General features: G+C 35.0%; 4 protein-coding genes and 1 non-coding gene across 6 annotated transcripts; 3 read left to right on the forward strand and 2 right to left on the reverse strand.

Moving 5' to 3' along the window:
* LOC104744629 (glucan endo-1,3-beta-glucosidase 13-like) lies at positions 1,879-3,680 on the forward strand. The gene is made up of 3 exons (XM_010465707.2): positions 1,879-2,168; positions 2,256-3,356; positions 3,441-3,680. Exons 1-3 carry the CDS (start codon positions 2,117-2,119, stop codon positions 3,470-3,472), a joined length of 1,185 nt encoding a protein of 394 aa, XP_010464009.1. The 5' UTR covers positions 1,879-2,116; the 3' UTR covers positions 3,473-3,680.
* On the reverse strand, positions 3,735-3,806 carry TRNAM-CAU. Its single transcript has one exon. It is a non-coding gene; the product is annotated as a tRNA-Met (tRNA).
* LOC104744637 (zinc finger protein AZF1-like) lies at positions 5,330-6,613 on the forward strand. The gene has a single exon (XM_010465720.2). It carries the CDS (start codon positions 5,541-5,543, stop codon positions 6,312-6,314), a length of 774 nt encoding a protein of 257 aa, XP_010464022.1. The 5' UTR covers positions 5,330-5,540; the 3' UTR covers positions 6,315-6,613.
* Positions 9,499-13,156, forward strand: LOC104744647 (BTB/POZ domain-containing protein NPY3). 2 transcript variants are annotated; one of them, XM_010465729.2, is made up of 5 exons: positions 9,499-10,107; positions 10,856-10,979; positions 11,067-11,136; positions 11,251-12,411; positions 12,510-13,156. In XM_010465729.2, exons 2-5 carry the CDS (start codon positions 10,918-10,920, stop codon positions 12,987-12,989), a joined length of 1,773 nt encoding a protein of 590 aa, XP_010464031.1. In that variant the 5' UTR covers positions 9,499-10,107; positions 10,856-10,917; the 3' UTR covers positions 12,990-13,156. The 2 variants fall into 2 exon arrangements, with proteins under 2 accessions (XP_010464031.1, XP_010464037.1); XM_010465735.2 differs by lacking the exon at positions 9,499-10,107 and adding an exon at positions 10,145-10,667.
* Positions 13,788-15,581, reverse strand: LOC104744660 (probable N-acetyltransferase HLS1). The gene is made up of 3 exons (XM_010465746.1): positions 15,318-15,581; positions 15,058-15,218; positions 13,788-14,853 (listed from the first exon to the last, which is right to left on the reverse strand). The coding sequence occupies exons 1-3, from the start codon at positions 15,480-15,482 to the stop codon at positions 14,013-14,015; spliced, it is 1,167 nt and encodes a 388-aa protein (XP_010464048.1). The 5' UTR covers positions 15,483-15,581; the 3' UTR covers positions 13,788-14,012.

Genomic DNA, 19,252 nt, shown 5'->3' on the forward strand with positions numbered 1-19,252 from the left:
GAAGTAAACGTATAAATCAAGTTTATAGCGAATCCATAGTAAGAAAAAAGTTTTGGTAGTGAATAAGAAAAGAGGAAGAAAGAAGAAGAAGACCCATACATGTAATTTTGGAATAAAGTGATACAACGGGCTTAACGTTAAACATCCCTCTATCTTTTTATCTTTTTCTCTCTTTTTATTTTTGTCTTTTTATATTCTTTCAATTTTTCTTTAGCTTCATTCTTTTTTTCTTTGGGTATAAGAAAAATAAATGTTGTATGGATCCACCGACTCTCATTATGTGTTTATGTTTATTAATGGTAATGTTAATTGAGGGGTCAACCACACGCTCTCTTGCGTTTTGCTTTATTTTTGCTTTTTTCTCTTTCGTTTTTTTTAATTTTTGTTTTGTTTTTTTACAAATAACTTTCTCATTTTCTTTTAGTATCTTTAAAACTTTTTCTATTTGCTGGGGATGCCCATTTTTTCTTTTCCTCATAATTACAATTGTGACCTAAACCTCTTCTCCTTTGAACTAAAGAATAACGCAGAAACGTTAGTGAGTAGTGTGTCTAATACAAATTCAAGAAGTTCAATCTAAAATAGTAATTTTCCTTCTTATTTTTCAGATTTATTTATATCTTTAGGTAGAAAATTGCATGTGCAATTGTCAATAAGAAGAAACAAATATTCCCCTTGGCCAGAAAAAAATAAATATTCCTGAGAGGATAAAAAAAACTTTTCTTCTCTTCCACGTAAACATAAAAATCTCTCCAACGCTTGTGTTTGGGTTAAAGCTCAAGATAGACAATATTCTTCAACACAATTTGTACTCGTTTGTTTTTTCTGTCATTAGTCATTATTGTCACTCTTTCATATTTTCTATCGAGACCACAAGCCGAAACCAATTTCGAATGGGGTTTTCCTTAATTGTCAAAACAAATTTCTTGATGTAGTGAAACTAAATTAACGTTTGATAAGACTATTAGTAGCAGCATGTAATGATACCGACAAATCAGAGAGGTTCATGGGTCGGATGGGTCAATGCTTGGATTTTAATACACTGTCATCTCTCTTATTCGTTAGTTAGTTTATTGTTTGGTTAATTAAATAATTAATTTGAGGTGGTAATCATGATAAAGCTACTCGACAAATCCCTTGCTAGTGTTGTCATGATGATTATGACTGGATTATTCAAAACGTTCAAAGCAATTTTAGAATCCCACACACCACTCTTCACTTAATCATATCAGTCTAATCAGTAATCACACAGCCTTTTAAATAAAATAACTCGAAATGGCTAGCTTTTAAATTGTTCTTTCGGGATAAAGTTTCCTTATATGAAGAAAACTATATAAATGGCTGAAACTTGGACGAAGAAGCAAAATATCAGATGTCTAATCAGGCCCATAGTCTAGCTTTATAAAAGACCCTAAGTAAAAAGCCCATTATTTGCCGAACCATCTTAAGGCTACTGATTAATACGCCGTCGTCTTAATTTATAGCTATAAAAGTGCATCAAAATGTTTATATCAGAAGCTTATCGATGGCCCACGATGTTTGTGCCTGCCGTGTAATTTCCCTCTTCTACAAAATTCTCTAAAACGGCAACGTTTTCGTATATTCAACGCTCTATTGATGTCCAGACCCTTTGAAAAAAATTGTCTTCATCTCAATAAATCGAATGACTCTAACACGAAATCAAACTACAACGATCGATCATAATTATAACCCTGAACCATAATTTAATGTTTGTAGAAGCACTTCTATTTGAAGCTTATCTTGTGAACACACACAATAGTCTTGTCTTGTGCTCTGTTACCAACCAAAGACACGTGTCGCAATGTACGGTTTCTTAAAACAGAACAGTTCAACGTATTCAACGCCATTATTTTCCATGTCAGTATCGATACACCACTTTATAGTCAGCAAGCAGCAAGAACACAGCACAACAGAGTCTGTGTAATAACATTAATCTTCCTTTTTCTTTTCTTTTTTCCTTAAAAGTAGACCTTGCTTTGATTCTTCCTCTGTACTCTAAAGAAAAAACCCATCTTTTTATAAACTTCTCTATGTGCTGAGAAAGAAACCAAAAACCACAAGAAAAGAAAGGAAGGAAACTGTGCCAAAGGCAAAAATGGGTCGTCTTCTTTACATTTTCTTCTTCATTGCCTTTCTCGGTTTTGCAGGTAACAAAAACCACAAACAAAAAAACGCTAAAGATTGTTTGTTTTTTTTATTGTAAACTCATAGCTAATAATAATCTTTGTATGCAGGAGCTGGTCAAGAATCAACACCCATTGAAGCTCTAAACCTGCATCACAAAGTCCTTCAACTTCCTCAAACTACTGATCTTGATCTAGCTGTTTCAGTGAGCGACAACAAAACCATTACTGAGATTTCTTCTAGTATCATAAAGGCTGAGACTTGGCTTAAAACTCATGTCCTCTCTCGTTACCCTACCATCAAAATCACCACCATTGTTGTCTTTTTCCCTGATTCTTCTTGCCACCAAACCACACAGCACAACCCCACCTTTGATCTAGTTCTTACTTCTTTGAAAAACATTTACCATTCTCTCAAAAGATGGGGTCTTGAGAAGAACATCAAAGTCTCCTCTGGCTTCTCTTACCAATGCTTAAAAAACCCAAAAAGCTCAGAAATGTTCAACTCTGTTCTCATCTTCCTCAAAACCATAAACTCAACTTTCACCATAAACCCACCTCTAAATTTCCTATCTTCACCTGATAATCATCTAGATTTGCTTCATTCCGTTGAAAAGTTGGGATCTTTGAGCTTCAACAAGGTCAATTTCTTAAACCCTGAGCCAGAAGAAGCAACTACAAGGAGAAATCTAAGATCTTTAATCAACATTAGCAGCAAATTCACAATCTCATTCCCAACACTACCCTCTCCATCACCAGAGAACTCACCAATTCACTCCTCCATCGGATCTTCATCTCCACCAACAGTATCCTACTTCCCTGAAGAACCTCCACAATACCCGCCGGAGCAATCTCCGATTTCATCTCCTCCTCTACCGAACCAAGGGAATCAAGGGATCTCTCTTCCGCCGCCGTGTCTTCCAACTCATCCGGCGCCGTCGCCGTCTCCGGTGAAGAAGAAAGACGTGGAAGGACTATGGTGCGTGGCGAAACCGAGCGTAGCGGCAGAGACATTGCAACAATCTTTGGACTTTGCTTGTGGACAAGGAGGAGCTAATTGCGATGAGATTAAACCTCACGGGATATGTTATTATCCAGACACAGTTATGGCTCATGCCTCTTACGCTTTCAACAGTTACTGGCAAAAGACTAAACGAAACGGAGGCACTTGCTCTTTTGGTGGAACCGCCATGCTTATCACTACTGACCCAAGTAAGAGTCTAAAACAAGTTCACATATTTACCTTTCATGATTCGATAGTGCAGAGTTATGAGATTTTGAATTTTGTTTTCGCAGGTTATCAGCATTGCCGGTTTGTTCTGAGTTGAGATTTGTCAGCCATGGACGATCTACCTCGGAGAAGAAGACGATTAAGGAAGAATAATTCTAATTTCTAGTTATGGATCTCTAGTTTTGTTAATTTAATCATCGTTACAAAACTATGTTTTTATCATTTAGGGTTCAAGTTAACTATTGTTACTTTTTAAGCCGTTTAATTCGGCCCAGTTGTTGCTGTTAATGGGCTTTGTTATACGATTATGGGGCCTTTTTGTGTAGGAAAAACGGAAAAGAAAAAAATCGAAAATTATATATCAGAGCCAGGTTTCGATCCTGGGACCTGTGGGTTATGGGCCCACCACGCTTCCGCTGCGCCACTCTGATATTTGTTGATATGCTTCTACCAATTATATATTTATATGAATCAATACTTCTTTGGGCTCCTCTGTTGATGTTGCCTTTGGTAATGGGCAATTGATCTATTTACCAAATTGATCATTTTTTTTTTGTTTAACTCGTGTTTTTAAACTTTACGAAATTTTTGTAAGGACTGATTCTTTTTAGCTTCTTCTATAAACCCGCGTAGAAGATATCCCAATATTCTTCTGCATAAGGACAGCTTATAAGAGATATTCGTTGAAGCGTTGTTTTGGCAGTTGAATTGACTAAGTATAGACAAAAACTGTTATGAGTAACGACGAGACCCACTTCATAATGCAACAACAAACTCGACGACTAAAGACTTACTCCACTTTCTTTCTTTTATCTCCCGTCAACGACCCCCCAATTGTTATTTTACGCATTCTTTAATTTTTCTTCTCTTTTGTTCTTTGTTTTAGTTGGTGGCTACTGACTAGTGGGCAAGTCTCTTACAAATCCCAAACTCACGTACATTCTTTTGAGAGAATCAAGTGTGCTATTATTATTATTTGAAATAAAAAATAACAAACCAAAATCGAAGATAATAAATCAAAACATTAGATAGTGTGTGTGACGGTGTTGACGGTGGTGCAACGAAGTGTCAACCTCATGTTAGCCTGAGCCTTAAGTCTCGTACTGACTTTAACTGTCCACCGAAAAGTTGCACCATTCTTGTTACGACACGTTGTCCAACAGAAGAATCCAGCATTCTCTAGCCAATGAGGTAATGCCAGATAAGCAGTATCCCCAATGCCACCACATATCACAAACCAAGAAAAGATTATATATATACTCCAGAGTGGCAAAAAAGCTTCTTCTTCTTTCTTCTTCTTTTTGTTTATTTTATATACTTTAATACAACTCCGAAGATATATGGCACTCCATTTCAAGAACAATCGTCTTTCTAATTTTAATCTTTTACATTATTGAATAAAAGTTTGGGGTGACTATTACCGGGAAAAGTATCATATTAGAATCAACTTGGAAGTCATACAAATTTGGACATATGTATAACTAAAAATCCTTTGAAGAGTTCCCAATCAAATAGGTGGAAACTTCGTTTTCTAAAGTAGGATAAGTTAAAGGGGGATTGATTCATATAGTAGAATTTGAAAGGGATAATTAAGAAAATTCAAGTTGCTAAAATAAAACACTGAACCAGCATGAAAACGAAAGTTGTGAACCCCCCCCAAAAAAAGTTTATAGGATCGATAGAAAGTTTCGAGTGATGACATAATTAGCTTAGTAAATAAACTCGAAATCGTGTTTTTAGTTGACACTTTTATATTTTGATGGAGTGGTAAACTTTTTATAATCCACACACTTATCTCAACATAATTCTGGCAGTTTCTGACTAAAAACACTGCATTGACTTGGTAAATAATTCATCTAATATTCCAAAATTAATGACAACATCTTTTTATGTTTAATATATAAAATAAAAGGAATTTAATGGATTGAAGAAAGCAAGAGCAGCACCACTTGATCACTCATAGCCCACGTTCCCACTCTCAATCCCAATTCTAAAGATTTGTTACATAATATATATATATATATATCTATAAATCAAAAACCAACACTCAAAAAACACAACACAAACACAAACACAAGACGTGCTCACAATACACCACACACTTCACTCTTTCTTCATCATCATCATCATCATCTTCTTAAATACCTCAAAACTAAAAGAACCACATGGCTCTCGAGACACTCAATTCTCCAACAGCCACCACCACCACCGCCGCTCGCCCTCTTCTCCGGTATCGCGAAGAAATGGAGCCGGAGAATCTCGAGCAATGGGCAAAAAGAAAACGCACTAAACGTCAGCGTTTTGATCACCATCATCAGAATCAAGAAACGAATACAAAACTCCCTTCCGAAGAAGAGTATCTCGCTCTTTGTCTCCTCATGCTCGCTCGTGGCTCCGGCGCCGTACAATCCCCTCCTCCGTCACGTCCTTCACCGTCCTATCAACGAGACTACAAGTGTACGGTTTGTGGGAAGTCGTTTTCGTCTTATCAAGCCTTAGGTGGACACAAGACGAGTCACCGGAAACCAACGAACAACAACAGTACTACTATCATCACTTCCGGTAACCAAGAACTCTCTAATAACAACAGTCACCACAGTAACAGTAACAGCGCCGGTCCCGTTGTGATCAACGTTACCGTTAATACTAGTAACGGTGCAGCTGGTCAAACAAGTGGAAAGATTCATACTTGTTCCATCTGTTTCAAGTCCTTTACGTCAGGTCAAGCCTTAGGTGGACACAAAAGGTGTCACTACGACGGTGGTAACAACAACGGTAACGGCAGTAGCAGCAACAGCGTAGAAGTCGTTGCTGGAGGAGGTAGTGACGTCAGCGATGTGGAAAACGAGAGATCATCTGAAGAGAGTGCGATCGGTGGTGGCCACCGTGGGTTTGACCTAAATTTACCGGCTGATCAAGTCTCAGTGACGACTTCTTAACGTTGACTCGGTTTTGTGGAGGAAAAGTCAACTATATTCTCAAGCGACGAAGGCAGGGTTAGTGGATGGACGGTGAAGTTTTTTTTAACGGTCGTTTCTATTCCAGTAGCTTCGGCTTGGACTGAGTCTGTAATGAAAATGATTGGAGTGGACTTGCATTTACTATTATTTATTTTTACAAAAGAAATGTTTATTTGTTGTTGGATTTGTTTATAGGACACAATTGGGATATTGATATATTTTTGTTATTTAAAAAAAAAGAGTAATAATAATACAGAGATGGATGATTGGATCGTACACGTTATTATATAGTGGACCATTCTGTAAAAATTCTGAAATAAAGATATAATTTAATGTCGTAATCTATACTTCATTTAGTTCCGCAAGCAAAGGAAAGCCACTTGAATTCGGTTACTCTCACAGTCACAGCTCCTAGTGATCTGTTCCTCCTTCACCTAAAACTATATAATACGTCTATAAATGTCTGTCATATATGTATGTTAACATTTTTTAAGTACAAATTTGTGCCATTATTTTTGTGCCATTACTTTTTGTCTATTTCGGGTTGAGTTTTTACTTAAAATTATAACCGATTCAACTAATCGGATCCTCCCTAATATTGCTAAATATTTTCGGCCGGGTTTCACATCCTCTTAATGACACATATCTTCTATTTTAATTATACTCTACTTATTTACATCCCTATAATATAGCAAACAATTATAGTCGATTATATTTAAGAAAAGATCTAATTTGCATTTAATAAACTATTACATATTTGCTAAGATCTTATTAGATTGAAGAGTAATATGCATTATTAAGATTTATACCAGGTTTCTATTATACTCATTCACCTTACGAAATTAAACTCCTAAATGATTGTGGCAATAACGGTGTAAACACAATTACCATTAATCGAGCAAATTAGATTAATATACCTTAACAACCTTCCATAAATCAAAACAAACCAAATTGAGAAAAATATATTCCAAACTTGCGAATCAAGACTTTAGAACATTCACAATGACGAAACCCTACTATCAGCTCAAACACTATACAGAAGAATTAAAAATAAATATTATCTCAAATAAAATAACATTTTTTAAAAAATATAACAATAAATTTTATTATTATATTATAATTTTTTTTTTAAATATTGACTTGTGTTTTAAGCACGGGATATCTTCTAGTTCCAGTTATAATACTACTATTTTTGTAACGTTTGGTAACAAGGCTTAATCTGATCGATTAAAAACTGATAACATCCTAACTTGTTTCATATACTGATTTACTTGAAAATTTCCAGTTAGTTTAATTAATTAATTTTTCATCTTAATTTTTTTTTTTTATAAACTATAAAATCATTATGGTAGTAAAGGTCGAAGAAGGTCCTTGTTCTTATGGATTTTTGACAACGCAGTGGACCGACATCGAGTATTCCCGGATGGGCCCATTCAGTAATATAAGAAAGATATCAGCTAACTTAAGAAGCCCATATATATTTCTTCTGCTTATTTTTTCTTTAATGGCCCAATAGTGCAAAGCAGAAAATGAGAAAACTATATTTCGATGTTTAATTTGTATTTTATTTAATCGATGACAAAGAAATAAAATAAGGTGATATATTGGGAGTAAAAAAGTTGAAAACTACAAGAAGTTTGACTGTAATGATTCGAACATGTTACCAAACACGGGATATGAATCAGCATATATGCATGCATTCGATCTTGTTTGTCTATGAGAATCTGCTTCTCCCATGTGCGCCTTCTGATATCTCAGTTTAATCTTGTTTTTACTAATTCTAATTCACGTTACTCTACAATACCGATATTGAGAGACTAATTAAACGATATTTAATCATGAACTGCATTAACTCATGTCATCCAATTTGAAAACTAAATTAAGCAAATCATGTCTATTGGACTTTTAATTTTATGCATATATAATTTACAAACATATAATCGCATTGCCAATTAGAATTCAACTATGTTAATACTATAGTTGCTCATGGATATTATGGTCATACTCTTATTGATGGGTCACCGTGGATAGACCGTTGAAGTAGTCTACAAAGCTTATATAACGGGAAATGATCGAAGTCAGTCGATATTAACGTATTAATTGAGAAGAACTCTGGTTTGATAATAAATATTTAAGATAGGACGACGTTGAAAAGATCCACAAAGCACATGTGGGTATGTACTAAACTACTAATGTTCAACCTTCTTTAAAAGTCCATTGACCAAAACCGTTGGAAGTAATCATATAGTATATTTAAGACCATAAAGAGCTCGTATTATATTCCATTTTTTCTTTAATCACATTACATATTAAGGGTGATGGCCGTCAGATTCCTCTTAAGAATTTAAAACGGCATGGTTTTATATTTTTATACTATATCTTATATAATGTAAGCACATTCATGCGGATGCGCGCACCAGGGTGACGTGCAGGACAAAGCGATGTTAGTATATTAGTAGTGAATAGAGTATGTTATAGTATAGTAACACATCTCAATTTTTAATTGGCATTGGATCCTTTTGGATTTCAGTGTTGGGTTCTGTAGAAAGAAATAAAAGGCAGAAAAAAATTTGATTGTTGTTTGGTATTTATAGTTTTGAACGTTATTAAATGGAGTATATAAAATGTTGCGTGCGCGGTCCCCTTTCGTCCACTAGGGCAAAAGACGGGTTCACTTGTTTGATCGGTCTTTCATTTATCCCCTCAAATTTTTAAAAAACTTTTATAATCGATTTTTCCTCTCTGCCCTCTTTTTTTTCGTTATGTACAATAATAATAGTCTTATTCAATCACTTATACATTTTATTGCATTACAAATAACGATATTTTTTTTATGAATTAACCTTCTTTTTGTTTCTCTAAATGGGGTTTCTACGGTCAACTCAGTAAACCAAACTAATGGCACAAATCCTTGTGGATGGAACATACCGAAAAGACTGAATTGACTCCCACAATTTTTGCATAAAAAAGAAGACTCAAAATAATATATTGTTGACACATATTAGGTTCTAGTGATAATAATATTCATTGTTACATACAANAAAAAAAAAAAAAAAAAAAAAAGGTGCAAGTCAGAATAAGGATAGCACAGTATAACTTGTCAGATATTAGCGTGGCTGAATTTATGTATAACGCATTCAATCCTTTGCTACTTGCTAATTGCTACTAGTACTACTTTTTTAATAAAGGGTTTTTAAAGAAGCAAATTTATATCCACAACCAACAATGAGAGAAAAAGCAAACACATGACATACACTGAATTCGATTGATAAACAAATCCTGGGGTTGGGTTGGGTTATCTATCAAAACACAGCTTTTTTTTTTTCTCTCTTTAATCTTTGATTATTTAATAATAATACTAGTAGCAGTATAAAGTTTATATAAGTCGAGTGGTGGAGGCGGTGGTGCTGATTCAGAGAGTGGGGTATTAGTATTGGGAGAAGAGAGAGAGAGGAGATAAAAAGGGGACAGAACATTCTGAAGCTTTCAGATTTGCACTAAGGTGAAGGGAAGACGAAACAGCTCATCTTCTTTGATTCTCTCTGTTTTTTTTTTTTTCTTCTTTTTCTTTCTTTTTTACTTTTTAGGGTTTTGTTGGATTGCTGTTTTGTGTTTTGTCGGATTACTCTTGGATTAGAGAGTTCTCTGTTCCACTCTCTCTGTCTTACACACAGCAGCAGCAATATAGCCCACACTTTTTGCCTCTGTCTCGTCTCATTTCCATCGAATTGATCCTTAAAGAAGGTTTCTTTTCTCCACCAAGGCACCAAAGGTATGATTTTTCGTTCATTCCAACTCATTTTACCTGAATTTTGATGATTTAAGGTCTAAATTTCTATAAGTTCCTAATTAATTCTGTAGATTTGTAACGCTAACCGCATGTTTTTGGTTATCTAAAATACTAAATGGGTCGATATGATTTTTTTTTTTTTTTTCCTAAGTAGATTAATCTCTGGTTTTTGGATAATTTTGTTTTATGTCACTAACTAAATATAACATAACTCTTCATTGATCTCTCTTTTGCTTTGTTTAATGCTTTAGTTTCACGACACAAACCAAGAACAGCTTTATTCTTCTTAATCGGATATTCGCACTTTTTTCTAGGGTTCTGGGTTTTTGTTTCTTCTTCCTTCCTTTTGATGCTTTCTGAACTTGAAAAAAGATTCGCTACAAAAACAACACAACAGAACATTAAAGAAACAGAGAGAATTTGTATAAAATAAAGAAATAGTATTATGCAACGTGTCGGACATACAAAGCAAGTGGAGCAGAGCATCTCTCTCTATCTTTTGCTCTTTCATGTTTTCCTTCCTTTAATCTCTCTCTCTCAAGGTTAGCAACTGAAGAAGCAATGTATAGGTTTCTTCTCTTATAGTTTAAGTCTTAAAAGTCTAATAATATATAGTAATATGTTTCACAGCTGCTTCTGCCTTCAGCAATACTCTGCTTGTTTATACTTTTGCATCCAATAAGGATCTCAGATTTTGAATCCTTCCTTATTGCTCTTATTGTTGTCACAGAGTACCATTTCAGAGAAAGATAGCAGAACAGTCTTCTTCCTGGTTTGTTTCTTTGTGAAGACATGAAGTTTATGAAACTTGGATCCAAACCGGATTCGTTTCAGTCCGATGAAGATTCCATAAGGTAGTAAAATGTCTTCAAGATTTTGGTTTCTTTCTTCATATGTTTTTGCTTCGGTATCTTACTTTTTTGTCTCTGGCTGTTTTATAGATACGTAGCAACGGAGTTAGCCACTGATGTAGTTGTAAATGTCGGAGATGTGAAATTCTTTCTTCATAAGGTAAACTTAACAGTTTCTATTTTCAGAAATCAAGAACTCATACCAAACCATTTTGGTCTTTAGCTATACTCATCTATATTGAAACAAACTTTTGTTTGTTGTTGTGTAAAACAGTTCCCTCTTCTGTCTAAAAGCGCTCGTCTTCAAAAGTTAATAGCCACAACCACAACCGATGAACAATCATCAGATGATGAAATCCACATTCCAGATATCCCCGGAGGCCCTCCAGCTTTTGAGATATGCGCTAAGTTCTGTTACGGGATGACTGTGACACTCAACGCATACAATGTTGTAGCTGTGCGTTGCGCTGCAGAGTATCTCGAAATGTATGAATCGATTGAAAGCGGGAATCTTGTTTACAAGATCGAGGTTTTCTTGAACTCGAGTATTTTAAGAAGCTGGAAAGACTCCATCATTGTTCTCCAGACGACAAGATCATTCTATCCGTGGTCCGAAGATGTGAAACTCGATGTACGGTGTTTGGAGTCTATCGCTTTGAAAACTGCTATTGATCCAGCAAGAGTAGACTGGTCTTATACTTATAACCGAAGGAAGCTTCTTCCACCTGAGATTAACAAGAACGGTGTACCAAGAGATTGGTGGATAGAGGATCTTGCTGAGCTTAGCATTGATTTGTTCAAAAGAGTGGTTAGGACTATCAGAAGAAAAGGAGGCGTTTTGCCTGAGTTTATAGGAGAAGCTCTTGAGGTTTATGCAGCAAAGAGAATAACAGGTTTCATGATCCAAAACGATGATGATGATGATGTGATTGAACAAAGATCTTTGTTAGAGACATTGGTTTCATTGTTGCCTAGTGAGAAACAGAGTGTTTCTTGTGGATTCTTGATCAAACTATTGAAATCTTCTGTTTCTTTGGAATGTGGAGAAGAAGAGAGGAAAGAGCTAAGTAGAAGAATAGGAGAGAAGCTAGAGGAAGCAAATGTGACTGATCTCTTGATCAGAGCTCCAGAGGGAGGTGAAACAGTCTATGACATTGACATTGTTGAAACCTTAATCGATCAGTATGTTACACAACAAACACAGAAAAGAGACGAGCTTGATTGTTCAGAAGAAGACATCAACGAAGGAGATGGGTTTGTTTCAGACAGTTCAAAAGCAAATGTCGCCAAGTTAATCGATGGATACTTAACTGAAATCTCAAGAATTGAACCCAATCTGTCTCCTTTAAAGTTCATCTCAATTGCAGAAAAGGTTTCAAATTTCCCAAGATCATCACATGATGGTGTTTATCGTGCCATTGACATGTTCTTAAAGGTAACTTCTTCTCTCTTAAAGTTTCTAAAGTTGTAGTTTTTAAGTTTTGAGAATATGAGCAAATCACTAAAGTTTTGATCTTTGATTGATACATACAGCAACATCCAGGAATAACAAAGAGCGAGAAGAAATCGTTAAGCCGGTTAATGGATTGCCGGAAATTATCACCGGAAGCTTGTGCTCACGCCGTGCAAAACGAGAGGTTACCTTTAAGAGTCGTAGTGCAGATCCTCTTCTTCGAGCAAGTACGTGCCACGTGTCCCGCAGCGAAACCTTCTCTTCCACCGAGCGGCTCTCACGGGAGCTCGAGGACAACAACGGAAGAAGAGTGTGACTCAGTCACGGCCACGGAGGAGACAACAACGACGACGACGATGAGAGACAAGATGAGTAGTTCTGAGAAAACGAAAGCTAAAGGAGTTGTAATGTCTAGGATTTTTTCGAAGCTTTGGTCAGGTAAAGATAGAGATGGTGTTGGAGATGTTAGTAGCTCAGATACATCTGAAAGCCCTGGCTCAGCTACCACCGTCGGTGATAAATCGACGCCGTCGACTCGCCGCAGAAGATCATCTTCTTGACTTGTTTAGACAATTTGGGCTTTGGGCTTTTTATTATAAGATTAGGCCTTTTCTTTTAAGCTAACTTTTGGTTTAGATCAAATTTGGGTTAGTTATTTTGGTTTATGTAACCGTTACAAATTTTGAGAAACCCAAATTCTAATGTTACCTTTAGTGTTCTTTTTATAGTTTAACAAAGTAAAAGAATAATTTCAAGAAAATCTTTTGAAGATTATACTACTTGCAAACTTCATATCTAATGATGGAACCTGTTCTCTTCTTTGTGATGATAATAAAAAATTAATAATAGCAATTTGCAAGGATATTAGTTTGTTTTAAAAACTTAAAAAAGGGTTTTAGCCGGCAGAATTGACCATACAAACTATAAAGAAAAGTCGATTATAATTTTTTCCATGAGCTTCTTTGTTATACGTCATCCGATTTATTTATATACTTTCAAAAGGTTACGTTTGTACCATTTTAGTAATTTATTTACTTTTGATTCATTAACCTTTTCCTCGTTGACTAAAAAGAAAACATATTCCTTTTTTTTCTTTCAAAGAACGAACTTATAATAACAAAAAACTTGGTTTTGACTTCCTTTGCTAAGGGGTTGGAGATTTACATTCTCGTATTCTACAAGTGTAGATTTTATTCAGTTATCACCAACTACTAAATTAGCTTGTTTAATTGGTTTTTAAATGGAAAAAAAAAAAAGAGAAATTACAAGTTGCTTTATATACTTGACTTAAACAGTGAAACCATTGATACTAAAATTAACACATTTTAAGAATTATGATATGTAGTTATAAGTTTATAGCAATCTACTCGTACACCAACAATTAATATACAACGATATAATTCAAGTTACACTATACGAACGTTGGTTACATATGTTTTGCTACTTGTAATCCAATTTATTCGGTATAAAATCTAAAGTGTAATTTTAAGTATAACACTGAGATTTAGTATTTGGTTTTGTAGGCTTTTTGTTTTTGTGTTCGGTAGTTACATTCCTCTAAGATATATATTCTATACAAATGATTATATTTCTCTAGGGTCAACGAAAATAGACAACCCAGGTGGTGACTTGGTCCAATCTACGCCGTCATCGTCACCGTCATCCCGGAGACGTTTCAAACACCACAAATCCTCCGGTGAGAGCACTTTCCAATGAGGAATACCAACTCTGAGCGGCTCACAGCTCGCCACCTCAGCAGCCAAGACGGAGCAACCGCTTTTTCTAGCTAAGTTATGCGCGTGTGAGCAAAGCGACTCCACCATCTCCGCCGCTCGTGGCCCTCCGCCGCCGATACCGTACATGAAATGCATCGCGAACGACTTGAAAAGATTAGGAAACGACGGGATTTTCAAAAGCGGAAACGCACCGTCGAAAACGCGCGTCGTCTTTGCTAATATGCGTTTGAGACGCGACGTTCCTTTGACTTGTAGTCTATACACATCTTTACTGTTCCATATACTTATAACGGCCCAAGACCCGGATGGGTCAGGTAACGACCCGGGAACATGGTGTTCGTTACGTGGCACGGCCATGTAAGTGCCGAGACAGAGTTTGTTTGTGAGGATTGAGTTGATGTCTGAAGGGAAAAACTCGGTAGAGGAGAACCGGTTACGGTAGAGTGACTCGGCGTCGGAAGGAGTGAGTTTGATGATTTTGACACGGCGAGAGACCGTGACTCGGTGGTTAAAGACCGGGTTGACCAGGAAAGCGGGTGTACGGAATTTGGAGTAGCCACTTTTCTCGGTGAAGAGTTTGACCGAAGCTGTGTTGTCGTTTTCAGTTTGCATGTAGGAGTATACGGCGCCGTTTTGTATAAACCACTCTTCGAGTCTTTGTACTAGTTTCAGTCCAATTCCCATCCTCCTACATTATTTATTTTTTTAATTGATTAGTTAAAAACTTTTAAAAGTCGTTAATAACTTCTTTTTTCCCGTTAGGCATTATGTATCATCAAAATAGTATAGTTTAATTTGTAAGCATCATTTAATTTTAAAAAATAGAAGTGATTGTGTATATTTATGGTTAATTAATGAATTAATTAAATAACACTATTTTTAGAACTCAAACCTGTAAAACGGAGAGACTCGGAGGCCGGAGACGAAGGCAAGTTTGGTGGTGCTTATTCCCGGCGAAACGCCGTCTTCTTGACGTAATGCATTGCCACCACGTGTCACCATCTTGATCGTTCCTCTGATCATTCCAACTATCTCATTACCGATCTCTGCCACCTGTTACATGCATTGCCCCAAAACGAGTATAGTTTAGCAAATAGAGTAAATCAAAACCAATTGAGAACACATAGTATTAAGTATACAACAGATACGTACCAGCATGTGGAAAGAAGGACACTGTCGGATCCGGGCAAGTGGGTCACCCATGAGATCCACTAATAACGATCCGACTTCACAGCTTTCCTCAAGCTCTTCCACTCTCGTTAAGTCTCTCTTTGGATCATACTCTCTCACCACAACTAATTGAAATCCTTTCCCCATGTCCTTAAGCTAAACTTAAGTATTAATATAATAAAGCCTTACGGATAACAAAGAAATCAAAACCTAAAAGGTTTTTTTTTGTCTTCCCTTCTTGCAAATATTGCAGATCGTTTTTTCTCTCTTTCACAAAGTGGGTCTTGTCATTAGTCTATTTATAGTTACTATTTTGCTTTGTTCTCCCTGGATGATTTATATATGATTAGCGTTTTATTTAATCATCACTATCTCTCTCCATATTTTTAAAAGATTTAAAATGTTGTGGTTAGTGCTCTTTCTTTGGAGCTCTGTCGATTCTTCTTAATTTCCTTGTGTTATTTAATTCGCATATTTGGTTATATTTTATGTTGATGATCCGGTTAGCTAGGATTCGTGCATAGCTATATTTTCCGGGAATATCACGGCTCATATATAAAAATACGGACGGATACAAATATTAATAACCCACGATTCTAACTTCTGTCGTATTTTATAGGTCTTCCAATTACATGGCACTGCGAGTACTGCGTTACATCCCAAACTTCAAATAAAATAAATGCTTAATATTATTTATCTCACACATATCTATATATATTATACATGCTTTTCTTCCACATCTATATCTTATCGATGTAAATCTACTATCGTGAATCATTTACGTTATTGTATTTCGACGTCCATTTGTTATTAATTACCCTTAATCAATTATGCGATGGGATTGTACTTATTCCGATCGGATTTTTTTACAAGTGAAAACACACACACAAAGGAAAGGCAATTGGGAATCTAAGTATTATTTTATAATACGATCACAAACTAGAAAATGCGTAAGAAAAAGCTGAAATGGCGGCGGAGAAACGTGGTGGGCTTAGGATTAGCAACGATCCCTTTTATCATTTGCTTTAATTTTAGAGATATATATAGAGTCAGCTATATATGCCTATATCATTTTGCTAGATTTTAAATATAGAGCTCAATGGGAAAGATTATATGTGTATGTATCTACTTTTTAAATTAAGGTCATAATGATTGCACAATATCATCACTGTCATCACCTCGATCGATATACTTTCCCTTTCGTAGTCTTTTATATATTTGTATACAATCATACTCAATTTGCATATATCACACGACAATGATTTGTGGTCTTTTACGCAATTCATGTGTTTCATCACCAAAACTATTTCAGATTCTTGAATCGAAAGAAAAATGTGAGCATAGTTTTGTATCAGTAGGATGGAGAGCCCGAAAAAAAAAAGAGACTTCCACCAGTTTCTATCGACCAAGTATAGTAACACGTTTGAAAACATGACATTTCTATATTTATTTCGCAATCAAAATATTGATGTATATAATTATATAAATATAACACATAGACCCAATTTTTTTTAATTGCGACATTTCTATATTTATTTGACCATATTATAGTTGATATGTCAACATGCTTATGTATGCGTTTGTCTGTTCTTTTATCATTGTTTACATATAGTAAATCCCATATAACCATTTCTTCAACAATGCAAAGTATGATCTTGTTTACACATATAAAATTATCGCTGGAAAGTATAGTTCGACTAATTTGGTTGAAAAAAAGTAGATCAACCCCGGCATATATATATGTATCTCAACCAGCATACTATCTGATCATAAAAATGAAGAGAGCTAGCTAGAAACACTTACGATAGAGAGTAGACTAAAAACTAACATGTTAATTAGTAATTAGTACTAAATCGTAGTGGATTACTGGATTTTGTTAATAAAAAAATTAGAGATAGGTTGGTTGGGTCCGAAGAACAAAGCTGCGGAGGGAAGAATCTGCAACGAGGCAAAACAAGAGTTGGTGGTCCTGCAAATTTCTCCTGGAACTAAGGCCGTCGATTTGTTCTCGACGTGGACCCGATTAGAATAAAGACATTAATCTTTCTGGCTATTAAAATAGTGTTTTAAGTCATAATTAAGAGAAATGCGAAGGTGCTTAGCAATCTTCTTTAATTACCTTATAGTGGAATAATAATCATCTTTCTGCGCTAATCATAATATAACGAACGTGACCAGACGGCTTGCTTTTTTTCCACAATATTCTCTCAGCTTTTTCATATTCTTTGGATTGGATTCGTATCTCTCTAGTTTCTTCTCTAATCTCCTTACACTTCCTTACATCCAATCAATTCCTTAATTATATTCACAAGTATAGTTCCCTAGGGATATATATATTTATTATTATACATTTACATTAAAGTTACATTTTAATCTTTTGGTTATAAACCTCCATATCTCTTAAAAATTTATTTAATTCTTATTAATCTTTTAAAATTGTTCTTGATTTTTACTAACGACATTATATTCTGTCATATTGACATTTTTATATTGGTGTATGCTATCAAAGATTTGAAAATGAACTGAGGAAAGGATAGTACCATACGAGAAGATGCTGGATTTGTTAAGAGTTATCATCTTCTTCTTTCTTTTGACGTCAATTATAGATTATATTAGAGAACAAAAAGTAGATATATGAGATGTTGAAAGAAAAAATGGATATCTTTAAGTTACATGAATGATTAAAACTGGACGCATATTATTGTTTTTTTTTTTAATATAGTTAACAAAAGATATTGCATAAAACAACGAAATATAAATAAAAAATTGTGTGTCGTGCAACTGCCTCGAACATTACTTTAGAATATTCATGAGTTTAATTAAATTCTTAGTTTGTTGTCCACATAAAAGAGTTGAAAAATGGATTAAGAAATTACTAATTAGAGATAATCATAATCAAATGGGACTGATTAGTTGTAAACCTCTAGGGAATTTCCTTTTTATTTGTAATATAATAAGTTAAAATGCCAAAATTGTACATCACGCTACGTATGTCATGTCTCATTTGCTAAAAGACATGAAATGTCTGCTGATGTATTGAACTTTATGACCTCACTTACTTACTTCTCGAAAATATTTGTATTTTTGTATCTTATTTCTTCCTTATTTTAGGGGTCAAGGCGTCAAGCAGCCTATATATATTATATGTAACACAGAAATTAAATAACCTGGTCCAAAACACGTATGCCCATACATGATACATCAATATAATGTAAGCATTCTCTGTAGAATATAATTCATTTGAATGCATGTATCTGATTACGCTTTACTAGTTTACCTAACTTAGATCAACGGATATGTGGAAAATTCAGGAGGTAAACGTATGCATGTTATTACCTTTTACTTGATTTTTAAAATAAAGAGTTCGTATCGTAGTTTGAGATCAATTCTAGCATGGACTTATGAGGATAGTAATAATGTGTTTCAGCTTGGAGTTACTTTAAAAAAAAAAGAAAGCTTTTTATGGTTTACATCATCATCATTAGATATTTAAAAAATCCAATTAATTTCTTGCTGTATTTTTGGATATCGAACGGCTTCAAAAATAACGGTTATATGGGTTAGTCTGAAATTCCGGCCCATCGTATATTTAATTTAATGGGTTAGTATGAAATCACAGCCTATCGCATATTCAATCATCCTGAAGCCCAAATAGTAAGACTGATCATAATATTAATGGGAAAACTTCGTTACCCAAATTCGAGTCCCACATCGTCATCCATATATTTCATTAGGTAGAAAATGTAAATATAAAACAGTACGGTCCATTGATGAATAAAGAAAATTTTCGCCCATTTAGTTAATGGTCTTTGTGATGGACCTCCTAATTGCTGTGGCGTAAGATGGACTTCAACTTAAGCACCAAAATGCAAACGACGATGTTTCATTAGGCTGGTGGTATTATTCCAAATAAATAG

This window comes from Camelina sativa, chromosome 2 (genome assembly GCF_000633955.1).
Source record: "Camelina sativa cultivar DH55 chromosome 2, Cs, whole genome shotgun sequence".
In the NCBI taxonomy this organism is placed as follows: domain Eukaryota; kingdom Viridiplantae; phylum Streptophyta; class Magnoliopsida; order Brassicales; family Brassicaceae; genus Camelina; species Camelina sativa.

Excerpts from the sequence above, each read along its gene's own strand:
- LOC104744629 (XM_010465707.2), top strand. The coding sequence starts at position 2,117 with ATGGGTCGTCTTCTTTACATTTTCTTCTTCATTGCCTTTCTCGGTTTT. Across the intron at positions 2,169-2,255 it reads TGCCTTTCTCGGTTTTGCAG|GAGCTGGTCAAGAATCAACA; the intron begins GTAACAAAAACC and ends CTTTGTATGCAG. Across the intron at positions 3,357-3,440 it reads GCTTATCACTACTGACCCAA|GTTATCAGCATTGCCGGTTT; the intron begins GTAAGAGTCTAA and ends TTGTTTTCGCAG.
- LOC104744637 (XM_010465720.2), top strand. The coding sequence starts at position 5,541 with ATGGCTCTCGAGACACTCAATTCTCCAACAGCCACCACCACCACCGCC.
- LOC104744647 (XM_010465729.2), top strand. The coding sequence starts at position 10,918 with ATGAAGTTTATGAAACTTGGATCCAAACCGGATTCGTTTCAGTCCGAT. Across the intron at positions 10,980-11,066 it reads TCCGATGAAGATTCCATAAG|ATACGTAGCAACGGAGTTAG; the intron begins GTAGTAAAATGT and ends GCTGTTTTATAG. Across the intron at positions 12,412-12,509 it reads CCATTGACATGTTCTTAAAG|CAACATCCAGGAATAACAAA; the intron begins GTAACTTCTTCT and ends TGATACATACAG.
- LOC104744660 (XM_010465746.1), bottom strand. The coding sequence starts at position 15,482 with ATGGGGAAAGGATTTCAATTAGTTGTGGTGAGAGAGTATGATCCAAAG. Across the intron at positions 15,219-15,317 it reads GTCCTTCTTTCCACATGCTG|GTGGCAGAGATCGGTAATGA; the intron begins GTACGTATCTGT and ends TGCATGTAACAG. Across the intron at positions 14,854-15,057 it reads CGAGTCTCTCCGTTTTACAG|GAGGATGGGAATTGGACTGA; the intron begins GTTTGAGTTCTA and ends TAAATAATGTAG.